General features: G+C 40.7%; 1 protein-coding gene across 1 annotated transcript in view; it reads right to left on the bottom strand.

Moving 5' to 3' along the window:
* The window catches only part of LOC104255676 (collagen alpha-1(XV) chain), a 160,915-nt gene that overhangs the window by 110,132 nt on the left and 25,550 nt on the right, over positions 1-25,233 (bottom strand). Inside the window, exon 3 of the mRNA XM_059836098.1 lies at positions 1,985-2,532. Within this exon, the coding sequence (XP_059692081.1) occupies positions 1,985-2,532 (548 nt within the window). The remainder of the gene's footprint in view (positions 1-1,984; positions 2,533-25,233) is intronic.

Here is a 25,233-nt window from a genome sequence, read left to right as displayed (position 1 = left end):
AACTGAACAGTTCACTGATAAATTATACTTAAAGGAGGCATAACCAGACACTGAAGCAGTCTCTTGGAAGTGATGCTTTGTTCTCACAGTACAAGTGAATCACATTTGGAGGACACATTTTTCTCCTTTTGCTCTAATCTGTGGCCTGGGATGGTGAAGGAAGGAAAAAAAAGTGTTGTTGCTAGCCAATTACTCCAACCAAGAAAGTCACAGCCAAGCCTGCCACGGCAGGGACGGTAGGCATGAGGTATTGTAGTCCCCGTCTGGGTCTTGAGCCTTCTGCTGCCTGCCCTGTTAAAGCTGGTTTGCAGAATCTGGCATCATCACTGATTCAGCTATCTTTGGTTGTTGTCTGGTTTCTACTTTTTTTTTTTCCCCAAGCACCAGGGCAAGAATTTCCTTTTGTTTCCATAAAATCTGATGATAGTTATGTCCTTTTGTGTCTGGCAACCAGAGCCTTAGACACACGAATTCCCATTAGCCAGAGCAAACCAGCAACTGACATCCACTCAGAGTCATTTGCACAATCTGCTGTGAATTCTTTCTATTTTGGGCAACCGATGTAAACGGTTCTCGTCATACAAACAGAGCATGAGGAGGAATCAACCATTCAGTTTTTCTACCCAAAAGCAATTGTGACATATGATGCATGAAGAAATAAAGGCAAAAGACCTAGAGTACACGTCACAATTAATAGTACTGAAGCAATCAGACTATTGGCTGAAATGTATGTACGCAATATAGCACACAAAACAGCCTTTTTCAGTGGAAATGCCTTAGAGTGTAATCCACCATGTATTCCTGTCACCATATTTACAGATTTATTGGTGATAATCTCAGCAACTGATCATCACATATGTGTTTTCCAGGTGGGGTACCAAAGTGATCTCATTTTCTTGAATGTCTCTCATTCCTACCTACTAACCAGGCAGCCCCAATACTCCAGTCATCCCATCTATCTAAGATAGGTAGCACCAGGAGGCAGTTTTCCTACATATCCCTTTCCTCCACCACTTATTTGCTGCTCATCAATATATTTCTGTAATTCTAGGTGCTTAGACTAGTCAGATAAATGATAAAAGTACGCTGTCCTTGTTGCTTACCAGATGGAGCTCACAACCTGCCAGTACACCTGAACTTTGGGAAGAGTATCTTCTTTCTCTAAAGCAAAGGATCCACTCAGTTTTGTGCTGCTGCTTTACTAATTTAGGGGAAGAGAGATTAATCTCACAAAATACTGTACAAGTTTCGAAGTACAAGGGAAATACAAAAACAAGACAGAAAAAGTGTGACATTTCCCTTTCAGTTTGGCAATGAATCACTCTCATGCATATTGAAAGCTTTCATATTTCCGTTTGGAAGCTCAATGGCTGAGAATTCCAGTTGGGATGCAGCAGGAAGGATGCTTGCACTCAAGCTAAGAAGGCTTGGGAGCCTTGTAGTAGTGGTTTCGGTCCAGTCTATTTTCCTAAAGCACCTGATAAGCTTCAAGTAATATATAAATCGTAGAAATACAGCTTTGTCTTCCAACTATCTTTATCTTTGATGAGATCATTCTCTTCCTGATGTCGAATGTGAAGTTAACATATATATGTAAACGTATCTAGCTAATAAGAGTTTAAAACATTGACTTTCTGCTAAGGTATTATTCTCAAAAGTTAAAAAAATGGATACTCTGAAATCTGCCCTTCATAAAAAGGCCTTACAAAGTTATGTGATATATTTACTTTGAAACTCCTAGTATTCAAACTGAGCAGTGAGCTTAATATCTGGACCAGTAATAAACTTCTGAGGTTCTAGGAACATTTGCATTTTAGGCCAGAGGTTAGATATCTGCACTGCCTGAGCTCTAGCCAGGTATGGAAAATACAAGCTATATGATTTGTAACCTCATTTGGGATATAACCACTGTAAGCAGACTTTCTTGGGTAGAGAGTACATGCATAAAACACTGAGGCACGTGAATTTATCAGACAGTACTTACTGTGAACTTCTCCAATCCTGTGGCTCCTGCATTACCAACAAATATCCCAGAGCCAGATTCAAATACCAAGGCTCGAGCTGACCTTTGAAACTGAACTCTCTGATATTCTTCACAGTCCATGAACAAAGCAACATCATTTCCCTGAACCGTCACTGTAAACCTATTCCACCTGTTAGTCATCACTGGCACTTTGAATGAAGCAGCCTCTCGCGAGATATGGGAACCAGGCTCTGTGTAGTACATAATTATTCTCTGGGTGTTGTCATCAACCGGTGAAAGTCTCATTCCCAGGTAAATAGTTTTCTGGAAGGCATCTGTTATTGCAAATAGCACTCCTCCACGATCGCTGTTTGGTTTCACCGTAACTACGATAGCGAAATCTCTATAGAAAGGCAATGGTATTATAGCACTTGTCAATCGACCGATGTTAGCATCTGGACCAAAGCTGTAAGCTGGAAACCCTCCGTAGCCGGTGACAAAGTAGACAGAAGGAGGAAGAGGAACTCCTATTAACTCTGTGAGGTCAAGGTGTCCTTTCGAGCCTCGCTCTGTAAAGCGTGTGAGAAAAAAACAGGTTATTTGTTCTTGAGGTGCACAGCCCATTTAATTTAAATGATTTAAGAAAGGCCTTAAAAACTGTAATGCAGTGTTATAATACCAGTCACGTACTCCTAATACTTTAGGCCCCAGTTCAGTTAGTGCTTAAACACATCTAGCTAAGTACACGTGTCATTCTTTGTCCTTTGACTAACTGAGGTTACTCATATACTAAAGAAAGGCGCATGTGAAGACTTGGTGAAATTGGGTAGTAACAAGTAGTTCCTGCAACATATATTTTACTTCAGCTGTCCATAAACTACAAAGAAAAGTGCTGAACGTGCTTGCAGAGTGGATTCGGTGAAGATTGAGCAACCTTTTGTTTTCTCAAATAAACTGAGATCCTTTATCCTCACAAACTAAGAAGACGGCAAGAGTTCTCTACAAACAGCATAACACAGTTTCACAAACACAGGATAAAAAATACAGTGGATTTGCTTTAGCCCTTGCAGTTACCTGCTTCTACAACAGATCTTAGATTTTATTTATGCCCTTATTCGCAGATTTATCTCCTTAGTGGCACTGTGTACATAACAAATACTACTCAGCAATCAAAATTCAGTTTTGAAATGAGAATATTTTTGCTTCGGCTAACACACAGAATTACGTATCTCTGCCGAACATGCCCAGAGAGACAACTCCTTCCCAGCAATGAAGGAGCAATGACAACAGCTAAGTATCTACACCCAATTTTAACTAGAGCCTTGGGAAGGCGTACCCTAGCAGCATACCAGAAACAGAAGTTCTACCAATTTTCTCCTTCTAAGAAGTAAAAACAAGAAAAAAAAGATACCATTTTTAATCATGAGTGATTCAGATCTTAATCTATACAGAGCTCCACTCAAATTTAAAGCCTTTCCTCCCTTTGCAATCTCCTTTAACCTTACATTTTTGAGTTACTCATTTTATCTATAAGTCTCATTTCTTCTTACTGGTGTACATTTTCACCCTTTTGAGAATATTTATGTTATACAGAAGAAAACAAAGTGCTAGGGTATGTCTTAATGTAGCTACCTCGCATAAAACTATAATCACTCGTAAACTCTGGTTCATGACTAAGTAACTGCTGGCTTTCTCAGCAGACATGAAAAGAGATCTCCATGGTCCAGGAAAGTCAGATTTTTAAATCACTTTCTTGATCAAATGCATCCTAGCCTCTCTACATTCTTCTTTGCCGAAAACTTTCAGATCCTGGGTAAAAGAGAGGATGTATTTGGAACCACTGGTTTGCAGGCAGTTCCTTTCTTTATCTACCTCACCCACCAGCCTACCATGGTTGTCAGATTAACCCCATCAGATAAAAAAGCAGCGTGGAAAACAGAGGTCTTGTGGTAGACAGTACAGATGAGGCAAACAGTCTTGAAACCTCACTAAGAACAGATTGAATTTGTGTCTCATACTTCACTTTTCGCCCTACTACCACAGCAGGTGTAAATAACACGCCTGGAAGAGTATCTGTGGTGGTGAGGTACTTCTTTGTACCTACACAGCCTGTCATCTGCGAGGGCTCCCGCCATTAGTATTCCCAAGGCCCTTCCTTGTGATGACATCTCTGCACCAGGGAAGTTCCTTAAGATGATATCTGAGGCAGCATAAGTCAGTACGTTCAACGGTCACTTAATTTTCAACACAACATGGGGACAACTGATGCCACCTATGGTGGTCCAACACTGCAGACATTTACAGGGGACTGGAGCTAAAACCAGCCCATCTTCTTGCAAGTACATTAGGGACAACAGATACGAGTCAGTCCCCAGATCCGTTTTTTAAACAAGTACTTACGGAAGCTGAAAACAAGCTCCCAGTCTGCCTAAAGATAAGCAGTGATGAGACACGAGGAGTTGGCTCCTAGCTCAACCCACCTGACAAGGACCAAGTGATGCCCAGATTCTGATGCATTTCACCCCGAGATGACCTGCATTTTACCAGCAGTCCGTACACTCTGCTCACAGGATGAGCTGAAGTTTCCTGGTTGCATATAAAACCACGGGATGTACACATGTAATTACAAACAACTTCTGCTTCAGAACTTACAACACCCGGTTTCCTACGATCTGTATCCCGCATCATTATTTTCATTTCAGCTCAGTACATCCTGCCACGTTGGAATACCTCAAGTTCTTCCTCACGTGCATAGGACCTATTTCTGCCTCCAGTACCTGTAGCACTCCTACATCCATCCCGTGCCCCAGTATGTGCTAAAGGATGGTTCCAAGCTCCATCTGTTTGTATTAGCTGGCCAATTCAGGCATGATAATTGGCCATCAAGAAGGAGAAATGAGATAATTAACCTCACAGGTCTCGCCATCGCTTTTTCTCATTAAGATACTAATGTACCACTCCCACATCATGAGGTTGGGGGTTTCAAGGATGTAACAGGATGGGTACCCATTAGCTGCTTACACGGAGAGTCCTCTGTCGCAAGGGAAATAATGGGATGAAACTAAACTGGGAAAAGGAGAAAATTATCTTAGTATGAGGAAAATCGTACTGACAATGCCATCTCTTTGCCTCCAGCCGAATCCCTCAAGGGAGACAGTGACCTTCGGCCAAGCTGGCGATTTGAAACAAAACTGTACAAAAAAAATTTAAAATGGCCGTAGAGAATAATTCCAAAGTTATTGGTTATAACATGACTTCTAATCTTTGTTCCATGATTTGTAAGCATTCCCAAGTCCTTCATAATGTATATATTTGTGCAGTGTGGATTGATGAAGTATACTTCGATTTTTAAACTTACTCAGTCACCATAAGTGTAATAGCTACACAGGCTGAATAAATCAAAATGGAATAGTAATGGAAAAGGTATGAGAGTCCATCTGAATACTGCAAACAAAGTGAACTGAAAAACTTCGCTTAAAATACCGATTAAAATCAGGCAAAATAAATAAATCTTGCACTTTGCTCTGGAACCTGGCAAGCTGGTTCTGATGAAGAGCTAGAGAGAGGTTTTTCAGCTGAACTATACTTCGGTTATTCATTATTCATATGCAGTACCATCCTGGGCTCTGTCTTGCAAAGTGGTTTCCATTGTCCTAGTAGCTTTGCAAAGAAATGGTAAAATGTTCTCCCTGTGCCAAAAATGTCATAGTCCAGTTGAACATCTCCGTACTTTAGCTTCGGCACTTGCTTGCTAAGGGAACTCATTAACTGGAAAAAGTCTGATGTGCTTCATACAGAAACAATTTCCCTTACGTATTTTTAGAAAGTATAGAAGCTACGTTTAGAAACAGAAAAACTAGCTCCTTATCCAGAAACTATTTCCCTTCGGAACTTTTAAATGCTTTGCTTGATAGATTTTGCCCCTTCCTAATAGTCTGAAAAGTGAAAGCATTTTTTTCCTGGACTAACAAAGCTAATCATTTTGTGGTTGTGAATCTGAGTCATGTTTTATATTCACACATACATACACATAACGGAACCTCACTACAAATAAAATGCAAAAGCCATTACTCAAGAGTAAAACGTTAAGGAAAATGGTAAGCTTGAAGGAGAATATGGGACCTGTAGGCAGATACCAAACCTACTTCCGAAGACCCATGGGAAAAGTGACCTAGAAAGCAGATGGAGAATATGGCCAGCAATCAGCTTATCAGACTTGGATAGCAGGATGCATCCCAGAAGTTACTCTAATGAATAGAACTGTAGTTTCCCACTTCCCATTCTCAAAGAAGATCTGGCAAATGCAAAAAAGCCTGTTAATTCTCCCCACACAGCACGTGGAGCTGCAGTCTAGCTGCAGTTTCCTAGTCACATCCCAAAGAGTTAACATATAGAGCCCAAAACACTTGCTGGTTTAGCACAGGCTCTGAGATGAATGAAACATTTGCAAAAGGCATCAGCAAAAGATGGTAAAGACGAATCAGGATTTTCATTTGAGTAAAACAAGTGAGAAGGCTCAGCAAATACCTGAACTTCAGTGGGACTGGGCTAGAAGCTTGTACCTATCCACTACAGAAAAGCAAAACAAGACGCTTCTAGCCAAATTCTGTACTTACAGCTCATCCCCAACTCTTAATGGATTTATCAGGACCTACAGTTAAGAGCAGAATACAGACTTACAGCCACAGGTTTTGTTCCCACTCAATTACATCTGATAAATCCATGTCCCCCTGCTGCAATTATGTCAGAATAAAAATGCCCTCTTACTCCCTTAAATCACTCAGTAAATGCTATGCTATTTTAAGTACCTTTAAGCCAGCAGAGCACTGTCTTGCACCAGTATAATTTTGTTTCAAACATGTATTGCTACTAAGCCACTGGATATTGGGGAGCATCCAGAATTCATCCCTTTTATGCCCATTTTTCCTAGACCTGCGGCATGGGAAGGTGTGTACAGAAGCAGCTTCAATAATAGCTATATTTTATCTCAAAAAAGAAAGAAGTAGAATACCATAAATTGGAATGGTATTTTTATAATTCTAGAGTTATGAGCTGTGCTATACTTTGCACTTGTTACCATTTGTTACTGTACGTTGTAGTTGGAATTATAGAATTTGCAGATAGCTGGAGATTCCCACTGAGTAGCTTCAGGGACCAGTTGAGAAACGTGAGTGTGTTGTTAAAAATCATTCTGTAAATCAATATATGGATTGTTTCAAGACTGCGGATGACAACAGTAGAGTTTTTTTCTTCTTTTAATTATATTTTTTTGCATGTAATTATCTCCCTGCTTCACTACTGAAAATAGTGTAACTGTAACAACAACAAACCACCATTTTGGCATTGGAAGACAACTTGGTTTCCCTATTGTGTCTTCAGCACAGCAATCGATAACAGTGGAAGATCATGAAGCTCAGAATGGCCTGGAAAAACAAGGCAAAGCTCTTTAGAAACAGGTAGTAGGAGAGGGATTTACTCATTAGGCAGAAAAAGGAGACCAGAAAGAAACATGATGTTGACAGTAGAAGGGCAGCAGTTGGAGAAGTTCCTGGAAACGTAGTTACCGGTGTAGAAATGGCATTCATGGGAGACAGTTTGAAACTGCCACTGTGAAGTCACAGATGTTGTGACCTAAGCCTTGGTGCTCATCTGACGCCTAATGGCGCTACTTTTCTCCAGATCCCTGTCAGGTATGTGTAGCACAAGAGAAACACACCTCACCTTCATCCAACATGAACTAGGCAGGGTGGAATCACAAACCCGTGGGATCCAAAACGCTTTTTCTGCTGCTCACAAGGGCTGAAGTACAGAGGAAAGGAAAAACTTACCTGCCTGGAGGTCTATTACATTTGCATTAATTGTTAAAGCACAAAACCAGTATTTATATCCTATAAATGGGAATGGAGGCAGAGGCAAAGAAAGGCCCAGATTCATATCATTTAGCTTATTATAGCCATCTGTAACTTCTAGGTTAGGAGACTTCTTCCAGATGCATTAGTTGTCTTTACGGAGAGAGTGCAGAGAGTAACCAATGACACCGAAAGGCAATTTGCTTCAACCTAACAGCTTTTGCTGGCACGTGACTCTCTCATAATACAGACGCACAGATTTGTCTCTTACCCTTAACGGAAATGGACCTGAGTTCAAGTACATGGGTGCAGATGAAGGACGTATCCAAAGGTCAGGCTGTGTCTGTACTATATAACCGAGAGCAGTAGCAAACTTCTGGAACCCAGAGGATTGCTCTCTGGGCTACGCACATGCATGACCTCATACCGGCTGCTTCCTCCTTGTGCTTTCCCAGGTGGAGCAGGGTAGTCCCAATGCTGGCCCTGATCCAAAACCATTGGATGATCAGGCCTCATCTGAGCAATGCCAGTCCACTGAAATTGGTGGAAAGACTCCTCATGAAGCTAGCAGGCTTTGCATTGGACTAGCAGTGCCTTTATTGCTGGATCCATGTACTTATTTACCCATTTTTTAACAAATGCAAGGGAACTGGCATAAGCCTTGTTATAAGTGTATGCAATTCCATTACCAAGATGGAATTTGCCTGCTTTTTTTTTTTTTTTTAAATGCTATCAGGAACTTAAAGGTTTATATTAAAAGCTATTTTAGAAATACGACTAGAATCTGGACCTTTCTTACAAATAGTAATTATGAACCTGAGATCTTCTGACACCTGGAGTAGAGTATTTGTATTTCCTGCAGTCTAACAGAGCTCATATAAAACATGGAATACCCACAGCCCTGTTTCTAGATAATACACTGCACTTCCACACAACCTAACCTCTAAGGCGGTGTGAAGTATACTAGCGTCCATGATTTAGGAAACCTGCTTCAACAGAGTCAAAGGCTACAGGGTTACCTATAAGGACACTGTTTGTCAGAGTACTTTTATCATTGATTTCACCACTAGAAAATGTATCAGAAGATATGGAGAACTCCAGAAGAACTGGAGTTCAAAGGCAAGGCTGTCAACCCTGACATAGACAGAATTATCCATCTTACCCCCATGTTAAAACATACAGCTCCAAAGGCCCAAGTCTGGAAAAAAGAAAAAAAGTATTGACATCAAGTCCTTTGAGAAAAGGAAAATGATTAGCAGTGTACGGTGAGACCAAGCCGTGTTGCACTACCGCAAAATAAGCACACCGCTGTTCTCTTCCGTGCTGTAGAAGGTGCTTGAGCTGGACTATCTCAACCACATGAATGCAAAGACTGAAGTTGCACATGAAGGACTGTCATATTTCGCCCCAACCACTTAATTTTTAGTAGCAATACTTGTTCAGCTGATATTTCAGGGATTGTCACATTTATTTAATCCATCATGTTTGTAGCTAGAAATGCCTTTTAACAGGATTATTCAAGTACATCAGCTGCCACATTTAGCCAAATTCTGCTCCAGGTTAATGAATGTTAACAGGTACATAAAAGAGTCAGAGTAACATGCTCAAGCAGATGCTATTTGCTAACTGTAAGAAGCCAACCAACCCGTAGCTAAAATCATGACAGCTGTTTGTAACTCAGTCAAGGGAGGGCTTGGATGGCTCCAGAGCTCTGGGGATGGGAGTGGGGTGGGTGCTGGCTTTAGAATGAAATTATTACTTTCCCTTTCTTTTTAATTTATAACTTAAGTTCACTGAGTGTTTCCTTGTTCCTCTTCGGACACTCTTTTACCAGAGCTGCAGTCCATAATCCTGTCCCATGCTCGTAAAAGCCCATTTGCTCTGTGGTGGTTGGCTTTGCACCCTGTGAAAGAACACCTCATGTCACTGCTATTCACTGCTGCACGAGCCTTTGTGGCAGCTCTTTTCACGTTCTTTTAAGGCAATGGGATAAAAGCAATATTCTACGAAAGCTTTCAAAACTAGACCAGGCTCAGAGCAGCCAACGTCAGGCACTTCTGTGTCTGTAAACTTGAACCAAGCTGACCTCGCTTCTCTGTCCTCTTCCAGTGCAAATAATCATAAACCTAGGTTGTAAGTTACCTCTCCAGCGGGGCAAATAAACTGTCTCTGTCTCAACAGCGCAGCACACAGCCCAGGTTGTCTCTACTCTGCATTCAAAGAAATGCTGTAACTGCAATAGAACATTCCTTTATTCTGGATGCAGTTGTGAGGTGCAGTAAGAAAATGACTTCTTCCCTGCTACCCCAGTGTATTTATTTTGCAGTTAAGAAGAAATATTTATAGCAATAACATAAAGAAGAGAAGGATTTCCACATCTACAAAATAAAAGTTCATCAAGTACTGCAAAGGGAAAAATAAGGGAAATATTTTAACACGATCCCAGATGTGCTACATGAAATAGAAGAGGCTACCGTCATTGCTGCTCTCAGGAAAAAAAAGCATTTGCTCTGCTTACCCAACTTGAACACATTTCTAGCTGCCGTTGATGCGCTGTTGGCAAACATAGATAGAATATATCGGTATAAAAGGCGGCAGCATTTCCTTCCAGCTGCCTAAGGAAACCTCAGAAGCTCTTTTTAGTGGTGTTGCACACCCAAAAGTAAGGCTGCAGTCAGGAGGAGCTGCAGTACTTGCTGACACGCAAAATCAGGCCTGATGTTCTTTCGTGCCAACCAGTTTCTGATGCTTTCTGCCAGCTCCCGCTTTGACGTCATTATCATGCTGCCCTCTACTGGGCAAAACCGGAGCTAGGTCACATACCTAAACACGCTTAATAAAATATTGCACCAAATAGTCTTCCTTTTTTTCCACCTTATCTTGTGTGAGAAACTTTATTTCATTACAATGCTTTCAAGCTAATCAACAAAAAAAATGCTGTCTTCCATACAAGCCATTTGTTCAGGTTTTCTGATCTAATACTGGACTATTTTCTCATTGTTTTGTTAGCTGCTTGTCTAGAAGATCTTGCATATACATTTTTGTGCCCATGGCTTTTTGTATATAAAATCAAGGCCTTTTAATGTGTACTTTTACTCAATGAACTGTTCTCCTTTAATGACAAAAATCTGTGTTTAAAACCCATGCATTTCTTTGAGCCACAGCAGGATAGAATATCAAATATAGCCTAGACATTAAATAGTTATTGTTCTTCTTTCCTCAGAAATGGATAAAGGCAAAAGTGGGAAATATTTAGCAACTCAACTACAGTGATATGACAAAGCTAGCTGAGCTGTTAACCAGAAGGTAAATAGACCAAAAACCACCCACTGTCTGCTGCATGATCTGGGGCAACCTTATAGCCCAGGCTATATTTAAGGTCAAACCATTACAGTGACCCACCTAATTTTATAATAATGAACAACTGCCTGCGCACATGTGTAGACATATATGGACTGTAAAGAAAAAGAAAGAACTCTTGGACCTGGTACAACCCCAAAGGATTAGCACAAAAAAAGGGAATCATCTTTGAAGGGATACCTTTCATGGTTAACTAAATCGCTCAAAAGGCCTCATAAGCAGAGTGTGAACCATGTGTGAAAGGAATATAGCAAGTACAGAGGGAAGTGTCAGGGGGCTGGAAGGTCAGAAGGAGAAACAGGACTCTGATTTCCATGTACACTAGTGCAAAAAGCAAAGGCAAATTAGTAAAGATGCCCTTCATGGAAAAAGAAGATTTCCAGACTTGCAGAAATACTTCACAGAATCACTGAATCACTATGGTTGGAAAAGACCTGTAAGACCATCAAGTCCAACCATCAACTAAGACCACCATGCACATTAAACCATGTCCCACAATGCCTCGTCCACACATTCCTTGAACACCTCCAGCGATTGTGACTGCACCACCTCCCTGGGCAGCTTGTTCCAATGCTTCACCACTCTCAGTAAAGAAATTTTTCCTAATATCCAGCCTGAACCTCCCCTGGTGCAACTTGAGGCCGTTTCCTCTTCTCCTGTCCTTCTCTGTAAAAAGACCTTCAACCAAACATACATCCCGCCCCACCCCAACAACAGCTTGCCCTCTAGACATTGCAAAATATTTGCCATGAATTTAGAAGCCTGCAAGGTCAACACAGCAGGGCACAAGCAGTCCAGGAGACTTCTGGAGTGCGTTAATGATAGCCTCCCAATAGAGGTGATCACAGAGCCAATGCGGGCATTCTGGGCCTCATACTTACAATCAAGGAAGAAGTGGGGGATGTGAAAGTTGGGGGCAGCCTTTGCCGTGGTGATCACACAATGATGTCCATATGATCATCTCAGCATCCTGAGAAGGTGGAACAAGGCAAATGGTAGCATTACAGCCCTGGACTGCTGAGTAGCTGGCTCCAGTTGACCCTGCTTTGAGCAGGGGTGTTCAACTAGATGATCTCCAGGGGTCACTTTCAACCTCAATGATTCTTTCATTCTATGAGTCTAAGCATATTTATAATGCAACAGTAATAGTTTCACTCTCTTCTGAAAGGAGAATTTTGAAGCAACCTGCTTTTATAGTATTTGCACCAGTATTCAAGCAAAGAGTGACAGTTCTTTAGCATTGTCACAAGCATGGAGCAGATCTATACCTGGCTGCACAAACAATTTCTCTAAATAAAAAGTACGTTCTTTCTATTTATATGTGCAGAATTGCTATTTGTCAGCATCTGCTTTAATAGAGACACAGATGTATTTCTGAAAGTGGAGCAAACTCTTCCCAGTAGTGCCAGATGACATAGTAAGGATCAAGATCCACAAGCTGCAGTGTGGCAAGTTCAGTCTGGATGTCAGGATGAACTTTTTTGTTAGAGGGTGGAGCAGCACTGGCACAGCTTGCTCAAAGAGGCTGTGGAATCTGTTCCCTGGAGGTTTTCAGGACTTGGCTAGGCATATCCATAGTCTCAGTGCTGGTGATAGTCCTGCTTTGAAGAAGCGGCTGGATCAGATGACCTCCAGAAGTTCCTTCTAAATGACATTTCTTTGATGAAAAATAGACTTCTTGGCTATCAAAACGGTGTAGTAGTATAAATACTCAGGATAAATGGTTGATTACTTCTATGTACCCTGTCAGATTACACTGATGGAGAATTCAGTCATTTCTCTATTCTATTTTGGAATATTAAGAGCAATGCAAATCTAAAAACTGAGTCTTTCAGAAATCTGGTTGATCTTTTTTAACTCGTGCCAACTTCCATTATTTGGGACTATTGATTCTTTACCCACTCTCAATACTTCAGGAAGGTTGATCAGTGGCTTTAGCAACAGACATCCACAAACCTTTTCAGCTTGGCTGTTATATGAAGAGTTACCATTTTAATTACTTCCTCTCTAATTCACAGAATCACAGAACAACAGAATGAGAGGGGTTGGAAGGGACCTCTGGAGATCACCTAGTCCAACCCCCGCCAGAGCAGGGTCCCCCAGAGCAGGTTGCACAGGAATGCGTCCCGGCGAGTGCTGAGTATCTCCAGAGAAGGAGACTCCACAACCTCTCTGGGCAGCCTGTTCCAGGGCTCTGCCACCCTCAAAGGAAAGAATTTCCTCCTTATGTTTAGATGGAACTTCCTATGACCAAGCTTGTGCCTGTGACCTCTCGTCCTGTCACTGGGCACCACTGAAAAAAGGCTGGCCCCATCCTCCTGGCGCCCACCCCTTCAGTATTTATAAGAGTTGATAAGATCCCCCTCAGTCTTCTCTTCTCCAGACTACAAAGCCCCAAGTCCCTCGGCCTTTCCTCATAAGACAGATGTTTCAGCTCCCTAAGCATCTTTGTAGCCCTTTGCTGAACCCTCTCCAGCAGCTCCCTGTCCTTCTTGGACCAGGGAGCCCAGAACTGGACTTCTTAACTGACTTTGTGCTTTGAGCTGGTGGAGTGCATGAGCTCTCTGACTGAATCAATCTGCCTTTCTCCAGCTCTTGAGGGATAGATTGGACAAGAAAAAAACCTTTCTTTTCTCTGTTGTCTGATTGCATTTAGATGACACTTGCTGCTGGACAGTTGGCAACCGTACATCATGGGTCATCTCTGTGTGTAACTAGTAGTAGTTACCTGTAACAAGAGTAGTACTCATATACCGCTCAGCCAAATAGCCAGGTCAGATAGCAGATGCATGAGATGAGTAGTGCCTTCTTTCTCTGAAACACCTGGTTGTGGGAGGAATGGTTCAGCTCTGGAAGGTGGCAGGGATATTGTCAACATAAAGGCTGCGTCCCCCGGCTTCACTGAGTTAAAGGACATCCTCAAGGCCATACGTTCAGCCCTAATCCTGGCTAAGGTACTTGGACAAACAGCACCAACAGCAGGAGGGAAGGAGAGGAGGATTAGCTGGAAGAGAGGCACAAAGGTGTGGGGTGCTGTGCTGATATCTGTGTCAGGAAGAAATAGGCTGGATGGAAGGGAACAGAGTCCTGGGGGGGAATTAGAGAGACCGATGCAGGAGAACTTGAACTGCTGAAGGGTGGTTGGAGGCTCAGAAGGGATGGGGCTTGGGATAAGAAGGTGCTCATCTGAGGTGCTCATCTCAAAAGGGATTCAGCACAACGTGGTAGAACAAAACCTTATACAAAAGTGTAAGTTTGAGCAACTTTACTATTCCTTTAGAAATACAGAACCCTATCCCAACTCCTTTCCTGTGACAAAGTCGGCACCGAAATGGGTTTTGAGCAGTTCTTGCTCTCCAAACGATGCAAAGCTGCTATTGCGCCCAGCCTTGTTCAGATAGGGCAGGTGTCTGTATGAGAGGGAAAGAGCCGGCTTCTAGGACATCCACCCTCCTAAAGATAGCTGGACAAAGCTAATCCATATAAGAATTACAGAGTCTGTACTGAATATTACAGCTGTCCAATGGTACGTGCCTGTGGCAAGGTTGGACACCGGCTTTATGGAATGAAATTGGTGTGTGGTGTAAATATGTAAACTAGGATATGGGCGACGTCATTGCCAGCAAGAGGGACAAGTAGCCTTTAATGATTGCAGGAGAGCAGGAGCTTTTGCATTTCTCCACTAGGCAGCAACACAGCGCTTCATAAATCAGGCTGGAGCTTTAGTTTAGGAAAGAACATTGTTTATGAATCACCACCGTCAGTGTCTGCTGTGTGCGCTCTTTTACGACATCTAAGCTAGCATATGTTTTAATTTCCATTACGTTCATAACAAAACAGATGTGAATTATCACTCTGCCCTTTTTCTTTCACAATGACCTTGGAAATCAGACAAAATACATTGAACTAAGTCTGCTGCTTATTTTCATGGGGAAAAAATACTGCATTGCTGTTCTTGTTTTCTCTTTCCCTCTCTCTTTTTTTTAACTTGAATTTTAAGGGAGAAAATTCTTACAAGGCCATGACCAATACCCTCATTGGCAAAATATGTATTTCTAAGATGATGAAGATAGTTCTCTTTTAAAGTACTGGGAGAAATGTCTGGCATTTTCCTAGATTTAACAGTTGTACATGCCAGCAGAAAGTCTCTGCCCAAATGTGGAAAAACAGACACCTATTTAAAGACACTGACATAGTCTGGCACACTGACCTGGATATAAATTCTCATCCCATATAAAGAGATTTAATGGGAAGCCAGGATAGAGAACACTTAATCAGCAGCTCCTGCAGTTGCTCCTGCTGTCTTTGCTTGCCCCTGTCTCCACTACAAGGTTCTGTCTTTGGACCAGGAGTGTAAGAAGGGTATGAGTAGATGGGAATTGTGGGTTACAATTCACTTTATGAAAATTAGAAACCTTCACCCAGAAATGCTCCTTCCCTCCCCACACCTACCACACCGTATCTCTTAGCTCAATCCAATGATCTGAAACACTACCGTCTCTCTATATTTCCCATGAGTAATTTAACACACCTTTCCACTTTTCCTCCAACACTGTGAATGACCCAGGATTCCCTCTCCTGTCAGAAAATCCTGCTCTGGACCGTCACTCGCATAGTCAGTGCTGCTGTAAGAAGACTGATGTCATGCTCCCTGCTCACAGCACTTTCAAGACATCTGTTCCATCACAGCGTCAAGAGCCAGAGTCTGTATGTGTAGCGAGGCTTCCCTTCAGCCCAAATTTGTACGCTGTGCACAGTTTGGTCTTGCAAGCAGATCCTCAAGCCTACCCAAGAACATCCAAGGGCAAGCATTATCCCAAATAGAGCTGGAAAGACTCCTGAAGGGAGTCTTGGAGGGCGACATGAAAGAAACAAATCGCTGATATATTTGTGTAACTTCTACAGTCTGGCATGGTCTCTGTGTGATGGAGGCCGATACATCTATAGGACACCGTCAGAGCTTTAGGCAAGACTTTATGAGACCTTCCACTAATCTGAGAGTGGGAAATCACTTAATACCAGGTCAGGTTAGAGCAGAACAGAAAAATAAAAATATTGCAATAACTGGGGTTTGGATTTTTTGGGGGTTTTTTGTTGAAATTAAGGGCTATGGACCTATTAAGATAATGAAAATGAAATGACTTTTTAATGAATCTTTGAGTCTTACACAACACCTTGAGACCTGATGGACTGTATTCCTCTCTCAGATGACTAAGCTATCCATTCTTTTATGTTAAGCAACAGAAATTGATACTTTGTTCCTAAAGTTAAGTCCTTAGGAGGACATTTGTTGTCTTCCAGGAGCATCCCTTTCATAAACGTTTTTCAGTTTATGTACCTGACATTTATTATTGCTTTTTATCTTTCTAAGTATATTCTCATATATTTTCTACACTATTGGATTTAGTAGCTGATAGATTTGATATCTATCAAATAGATTTCTTTCTTTCTTTCTTTCTTTCTTTCTTTCTTTCTTTCTTTCTTTCTTTCTTTTTATCCATCTATCCATTTCTGGGATTGAGAGAAGTTGAAAAATGATTTTGAGGTAGATGATATGGGAGCAGTAAAATCTAAAAATATGTCTTATATTGGACATTAATGTTTCTTACAGCTAAATGCTTTTAGAGCATGAATGCACCAGTAAAAATGTAGAAAAAAAATCCAGCCAACGTAATCCTACTTCTTCCATCTTCCTTTTCCCAAGAATTTCATTTCCCAAGAGCTACATTACACTACTTTTATATCTTAGTGTAAATCACATATGCTTTCATTATGCTCATGTTTTTTCATTTCCCCAGTGAATGCACTGAATGGATTCAACAAAATATCTTAAAAATGTCATTTCTGGTACAAAAAGTTCTAAGTTAAAACCCTGGCTAAAGTCCTAAGTGAAAGAACTTCTTGTTTTAAACTGACTCATTAGTATAAATGATCACGTCCCACAGCCCACTGTTAATGGCAGCCTTGGGCCAGACAAAGCTTTCACAGTCAGAAGCAGCATAGCCGAGTACAATTTGCAAAAGCCCGCTCTGCTGCTGTGGCAAATTCAGCCAGGGACCAGTAGCACCAGATCCACTGAAAGCTGTTTCAGATACACTTCTGTCAAAGAGCTCCAACCACCTCGTCGACTACACCATATTTTTTTCTCTGTTTGTGACAAGGTTAGTTTTCTAAATGCTGACCAACTTCACCCTCCAGAGCTTTCACGTTGAAACTTCAAAGGCGAAGAAAGCCGGGACAGAAAAAAACATGCTGTTCAAGGGGTACTTTTCACCTCAGGACAGATTTCTTTGTGAAGTTGTCCGCTAACAACAGATCACAATTACAGAAGCAAAAGCACTTTCATCTTGCTTATAAAGTCAATTGTAGAGTTTTGGCAATTTAGTTCAATGTTCTTCTGACACGTTAGACTAAACCTGGAAAAAATCTCTGTAGGGGAGTCTCTCAGCTCTGTAGGAGGGGAATCCCCTATTATCAGGGGATTATCTAGGAGGGTTATCCGCTATAACCAGTTGTGTGTGGATTGGAGATGGCTGGCCACTTTCAACATCACTTCAGTGGGAGGAAAAGTCAACTGGCCACCTGAATAAGAAACTGCTGTCCGCAGCAGAACTGCTGAAGCCTCATCTTAACGGGAACTTTGTCTTGTGATTGGATTCTCTTGTCAGAAAAGGCTAAGCACTCACTGAAGCTTTTCCAGCATTTAAAACATCTCATGCAAATTTGCTGGTTCTCCGAACAGTCCCTCTCTTAGTGGAGAAATAAATAGCATTTCCCACCCTTACTCTGTTCCTGTTCCATGAGACTTGTAGGAACTTAATGGCTGTCAGGCCTCTGTGTCTTTGTCAAATTTGCTGTATACAAGCTCAGACTCAAAACAGACTCAGAAATTGCTGCACAGACACACGCTGCAATTATATACGCGCCGTTTCCTTGTGAAACCAGGTTAAACTCAATGCATCACTGTAATACATGCCTACAGCTCTTCTCTTGAAGGCAAATACAGCAGGCTCTTTCTTCAGCTCAGTGGAGTAACTGCTTTTACTACTTACGAACCACAGATTTCCCACTGTGGACCTCACACATGATCCTATGCAACAGTAAATGAAGCAAATCTGATTTTAGCTACACGACTTCATAAACAAATATTTTGCAAAGCACCTATTAGGGGAATTGTTATCTTCAGCAAGAATAACATAAAAGCATTCTTCAGAAGAAAAATGAAATAAAAAATAAGTCTACTTGAACTTAGCATAAGACATATTAATGGGATGCTGGATATAGATACTTCAGACTTTGCACCCCATTCATATAGATGGAGTAAATCAGTGTAGTGACTTTACTTTCACCTGGCTTCAGATGTGCACAGCCTCAGATATTACATTATCCATGTTTCGTGGACTTTCTTCACAACCAGAAATACTACAAGTTTAGAATAAGTCCTCAGGTATAGACCTATACTGGCCTCACTGCTAGCTCTGTCAGATAGCTCCAAAAAGGCCAACATATTCATGGCAAGTTCTACAGACAAGATTTATCATATTTTTTTTATTTTAACCCCATACTTTTAACTCAAATTATACCATGAAACACTAATAAACTACTATTTTTTTCCAAAAAGGCTCCATGCAGAAAGTTACCATGCTATGAGACATATTATTCCATGTAGCTGAAGACCAGAGGTCTTTCCTGATAGTGTAGCCGCATTTGCAGGCACGCATCCCCCTCTCACTCCATCCTTATCTGCCCCATCTCATGACCCAAAATGCAGTCTCATGCAGTGGCTTGAGACACTTGAGAGAGCTAAGACAAACTTTTTCTCTGATTCAAAGCTCCATTTCCCTTGCACTATTTCCAAGGAAATATGACAGGAGCAATATGGCAACATTAAAAGAGCCGCGTGGATCAGATATTTCATCAATGCAGTTCACTATTTTAATCAGACTGTAACATGTAAATAAGATTTTACATGTATACCAAAGCTTGAGTTATCTAGCTATGACAATGTTGATCACTGCCTGGCAACTAAATCGGATAGAGTAGATTTTCAGGTAAATCATAATTAACAGTAAGATCATTGTCTCAAAGTGAAATAGTAGATAATACATTTTCCAACTTGCTAACATTCATTTTAACAGCTCTACTGTCATATTTAATTATTGAACTAATTCTTTTGTCTCTGCAACTTACTGCCCTCAAGAGCAGATCTCGACTGCTTGTTTAGAACGTGGATTATTCAATAGATTATGTCTAGAATAACTGAATTGTCTGTTAGATTTTATTCAGGTTTTAAAGTTGTATGACCAAAAGGAAAAAAAAGAGCTTTTTCTTTTTTTTCACACAAAGAATATATTATGTTTTACATGTGCATGGCCAAAAATAACTTAATTTCCTCCAGAGTATGTGGAGAATAGCAGAAGTCTTATTTTTGGTGAATACTACATTTTTAGTTCACTCAAATGTTATTTGATCCAAGAGCTGAAAAAAGACAAAAAGATAAAAGTAGCATACAGCAGTTAGTCTGAAGTCTTAATGCTTGATATACAGTTGAAAGTCTTTCCCAGAGAAGTCTCAACTGCATGCTATCCCAAACTTGAAGAATGTAGCTGATTTGCATCTGTATCCAATATTTATAAATCCATTTAAAGTGCGTTGGCATGTTGGGTTTCTGCTTTTAAAAAGTTAGTTGACAAAAAATGTTGTACTTTTGGCTTAAATTTCAAAGGTTACTTTCTCAAGGCTATTATCGGTGTCATGAGCAGAAGAAAAAGTGATGGCCTTAGAATTTATTGCATTTTTGTCAATGCTCGTTTGAACTGAATATTCAGTAAGTCAAAAAAAGAAACCCACATAATAAAAACAACAAACCGCAAGGTCGTTGGCATTTTTTGGCTTTGATGATAGGCTTTGCTCTTTATTTTCACTGTCTGAACCCTCATTTGTATTGTAAGACGCTGGTTTCACCAATTTCACTGGTGATAAGCACAGATGTGTGTTAGTAATAGCACAACTATGTTGCATAAAGTTTTAATTATGTCTGAACTAAAGCATGCACTTTGATGTCTCAGGACTTCAACAGAAGTCTTCAGGTAGTGGAAATTATAGCATCATGTAGGCTAAAGGCAAAGCTTTCCAAGTTCTGAGCAGTGAGTTCCCCAGATCCTTTCAGTTGTGTTCTCTCACCTTCTTTTTCTTCCACCATCAGCTGGAATCACTTTCCTCCTCCACCTTGCCATATATAGTCAAATATGACCTCATCTTTGGTCTGATGTTCTATAGCAGCTTCTTGCCAAACACACTGGATGAAGATGTGCCATCCAATGCACTGAGCTGTAGCTTTAGGAGGCATTTTTCAAACCTTAGGCTTTTTGAAAAACACGATGGGCAGTGCTGCAGCCCTATTCCCTGAGAACATACCACAGCTTAGTCTTGTTCTGTGGCATATGCTGTGCAAACTACTGCCAGACCTGTGAACAGTAATGAGCTTGTATAAGACCAACAGACGGCAAAGTCTTCAGTCTCTTCCGAATGTGTTGTCATTCTTGTCAACAAAAAGGTCACAGTAATCTTCCAAACTGCTCCCTCTCCCTCTCTCCCATTCCCTACTTGATTTGCACAGCTACCAAGAAAATGTAAAGTGAACAGAATCTAGATATTCCCTCTCTCTTGTCAGTCTTTGAAAAGAATATTAAGCTTATACAGGGGTTTTTGTTTAGTTTTACAAACTGTCCTAGTAATCGAATAGTAATACCCATGTACACTTTTCTGAGCATTCACCCATTAGTATGACTGCTCTGGAATCAGCAGAGATAACCTATTCTTCTGGTCAGAGTATCTGAGAAATAAGTATATTGCATAACTGAGTAATTACCCTCCTTGCACATGTGTATGCATGCACATATACGACATGTGACTGTGAAGGGAGGCTATAGCTTCAATTAAGGTCACATTTTTGACTTGACTTCTATGTGAGAAACCTAGAAGTGGATACATCTGGATATAATTCTGCTGAAGCAATTTATCTTGATAAATCCATTTATTGGAAACTCCACTGTCAAATCACAACTCATCCCTTGCAAAAATATATCTTAAGAAAAAACCAGGTACCTGAAAATGTGATTAAGAGAGAAGCAAGTGGAAAAATCCAAAGCTGTCTCCGTCAGTCCTCCTTCAAAGTTAATGGTTCAATAGATGAACATGGGTTGCTTAGAAAATGGAGTAGGTGCAGCTCCCTAGATCACAGTTTTACAGTGGGTAGCTTCACTGATTTTTCACTGGCATCCAGCAGGTCATAGAAGTCCTGCCGACAGAAAGCTCAACATGTTCAGGTTCATCCCCTGAAAGCTGAACGTTAGGACTTCAGGTGGCACTCAGCGAGCTTTGATCTTCTATTTACATGCTACTCTACATGCAAAATGCAGCAGTAATAAAGAACGTTCAAGTAGCAGCAGAACCGTATTGTAATAGGTTAAACTTGAAACAGTTCTGAAAATTGAGGAGGAAAGATTGTTTTTAAATTGGTTTCTTGGTTCTCAAAAGCTCTGTAGTTGTTAGAAAACCCAAGTAGTTTAACTGATTTTCAGGAGGGGTGAATTATGGTGGTTCTGCTGCTTTCAGTACAGCTGTGAAATTTTATATAATACAGCAGCTACCCCCAACACCCAAACAGAGACTCCGCAAATGTGGAAACATAAGGTTGATGGTAAAACCAAACTTGTATTCATCAGTTACTTCATCATCCTCTTGTTCAATCATCACCCTCTTGTTTAAATGCTAAATATGTTCCATAGAAACATAAATTACAATTTTACATGTTCATTGCAGCTGAAAGTAGGAGGTATAACCAGATCATTGAAATTTACAACGCAGAGATCGAAAGTATCAGTTTCCCCACACCCTCCCCAAGAACTTTCCATAAAGATTAGCTTCCTTGCGAGCCAGGTCCGTTCCCAGTGGTCTATCTGGCAGCTGCATCGCTTGCTTTGGAATAGCACCAAGGAACGAGCTGATACAGCCTGTGGGGTCCTGTGTAGGGGGGTTTTATGTTATTTTAAAGTAAGGAAAATAATCACAAAATTATTTTGACTTATAGAATGCAACTGCAGAACTTTGGACTCAACAGGGCAAGACATTGATCTTGGATCTGACAGGATGTCTCTTTCTGCAACTGAAATTTTGTGGTTCTGTTACATGACCGCATAGCCAAAGTCACATAGATGTTAATGTATTTGGCTACACTCTCATATCTGGAATGTGAACATCTGCAGTGACCTGAAGGGACCTAGCGAATTCTAATAAGCAAGAAAATAAAGACGGGTTTTTAAAAAAGAGTGAGAGGATATCTAGAATTGTGTCCCAGCGGAGGGGTCTGTGCCGGTCTGAAAGGGAACCAACAGAAAGATACACATCCTGACTTGAAGGAAAAACAGGGTTCAGAAACAATATCAGCAATACTGCCACTATATACTCCTGTCTTGCTTCGTAACTTTTGGTGGTTAATAGTAACTGCTATTAATGACTAAAGGTAATAGCTACTTAGTGATACCGTTCATGGCTGTTAATAATAATCTACTTATGAAGCAGTGTTGTATTTGAATGGCAACATAATATATGTAGTTAAAAAAGGGTGGGTGTTTTCACCGTTGTCCTTCTTTTCGTGCCTTTTCCTTGCCTTCATAAACACTTTTTGAGAAAGTGGTACCCTGGTCCATTGGTTTGGTCATAGTGGCAAAGACTTCATATTGCGGCAAAGACTTCCTTGGAAGCAAAGGAAGAATGAGTTATAAGCAACCAGACAGAGCTTCTTTATATATATATACATATTTATATATATATATATACACACACATAGTTGTTTTCCACAGGAAATGTGCCTGGAGAAAAGAGAGCTTGGGTCCTGTGAAGCCTCACATTTCTGTAGCTATTAGAGGCAACTTTCTCAAAGGAGTGTCGAGGACCTGACACACAGGACCTTATTACTATATTCTTATTGATGCATATAAACACTGGAAGGGAGGGTGCAAAGAGGAGGGAGCCAGGCTCTTTTCAGTGGTGCCCAGTGACAGGACCAGAAGCACAAACTGAAACACGGGAGGTTCCCTCTGAACATCAAGAAACACTTTTTCACTGTTAGGGTGGCCGAGCATAGGCACAGGTTGCCCAGAAGGGTGATGGAGTCTCCATCCTTGGAGATACTCAAAAGCTGTCTGGACATGATCCTGAGAAATCAGCTGTAGGTTGCCCTGGTTGAGCAGGGGAGTTGGACCAGATGACCTTCAGAGGTCCCTTCCAACCTCAACCATTCTGTGCTTCTGTGGTTCTGTGACCGAGAGACAGGATCACAACAAATGGTGAAGCCTACCTTACAGCTCCTTCACCCTTTACCTCCACCCAGAACTGACTCTAACAGTACAACAATTGGAAATCACATTTTATTTTCAACAAAAGGTGCCACTAAGGAGAAAGAGTCTAAAAACCAAGGACTGAATAGCTCTTGCTGTGCAAACTGCCAGACTGCTCAGGTAGTTAACCCTGATAGCAGGGTGATGCACCAAAAGCCTACGAGCCTGTACTCTGCTCTCCATCAAAGCTGCTGAGATACATGTGTGTGTATATATATGTACACATGCACACTTTTTTTTTTTTAAATTTAACTTACCCAGTTGTGACTTTATAATGATAAAAATTTTCTTTCTGGGACTACATGATCCAAAACACACAAGTATGACAAATTCATTGAAATGATGCAACCACTCTGGAATCCCCATAAACATTAAAACAGTGTGTGGTAACACTTTTTTTTTTTTTTTTCCTGAACAAGAGCTGCTCAGTCTACTTTTGAAGCAGTTGGTGAAGTGTTTCCTAACAGCAGGACCTTATGCTGCTTCATCCAGCTTTGCCTATATGGCAGCTACAGATATTTCAGACTAAAGAGTGGCTATTGATTGCTCATTTATTTCCATTAAGACATGTCTGAAAGAAACACTTGTATTTTTACTTAGTCCAGTAGTGGGACAGAATGAAAACACAAGCCTAATTCTCTGCCATTCTTGCTGCCCTCGAATACAACAAGCGCCAAGGATATGTGGAGCACTTCAAGAAGGAATGATTGTGGTTTACTCTTTTGAAGAAAAACAAATAGTGGACACAAGGCAGAGGAATAATATGCTGAAAAGTGAGGAAAAAAGCACATGCCCTCCACAGACCACCAGAAAAATAACACACTTCCCTTTGGAAATTAAAATTTATTTTACTGATGAGTCATTAACTGCTAACAGGACTGTGACATTTACTTACCATAGCCACTAATGAAATTAAATAACTGTGCCATTTTTTGAGTGAAAAGGAGACTTCATATAGGCCAGCGAAAGTTAGTTCAACAGGGATTGCAAATGCCTTGTGCACTCTGATTATTTTCACGCACCCATTTTGTGGGTTTTTTACAAGTTTTTTTAATTAACCTTTTTTAATTCATGAAAGCAACACAAGAAAATTGTTACGATGCACAAGTGATTCTTGTAAGAGATGCATCGATGCACATTATCTCGTTGTAAAATAAAACAGGAAGCCATGCCAAATGTCTTCGACTTATAATTCCAGGATAGTTTAACAGTACAATAAACTTAGATTCCAGGGTTTCTGGAATTGTATAAAAATATCATCGCCACCTAATGTGAAGGCAGCATTTTCTAGTTTAGCTTTGTATAGACTGCCTTTACAGTCTGCCAGGAATTGTTTGCCTCCTCAATGGTACCATAAAGCCAATGTGGTAGAATTGAGCCTTGAGCATCAGGCTGAAATTTGTGTATTCCCGGACTGCCCAGTTCTAGTACTTTGATCTGGATCAGATGCAGGCATACAGCAAAATTTCATCTGAACCAGTGAAACATCCTGCCTGATTAATATGGAATAAATACTTTTTCATGACTGGATAATGCACAGATGAGCTATTAATAATTGTGGAACCAAAATTTTTTGTGTTTCATAATTACTGAAGCAGAATACGTTTCTATAGCTTATTCCTAAAACATTTTTTTAAAAAAATCTATTAAAAAATCTTTG

This window comes from Gavia stellata, chromosome 3 (genome assembly GCF_030936135.1).
Source record: "Gavia stellata isolate bGavSte3 chromosome 3, bGavSte3.hap2, whole genome shotgun sequence".
Classification (NCBI taxonomy): Eukaryota; Metazoa; Chordata; class Aves; order Gaviiformes; family Gaviidae; genus Gavia; species Gavia stellata.
Note: the sequence above shows the minus strand (reverse complement) of the source record. Positions and strands in the feature narration are given on the sequence as shown.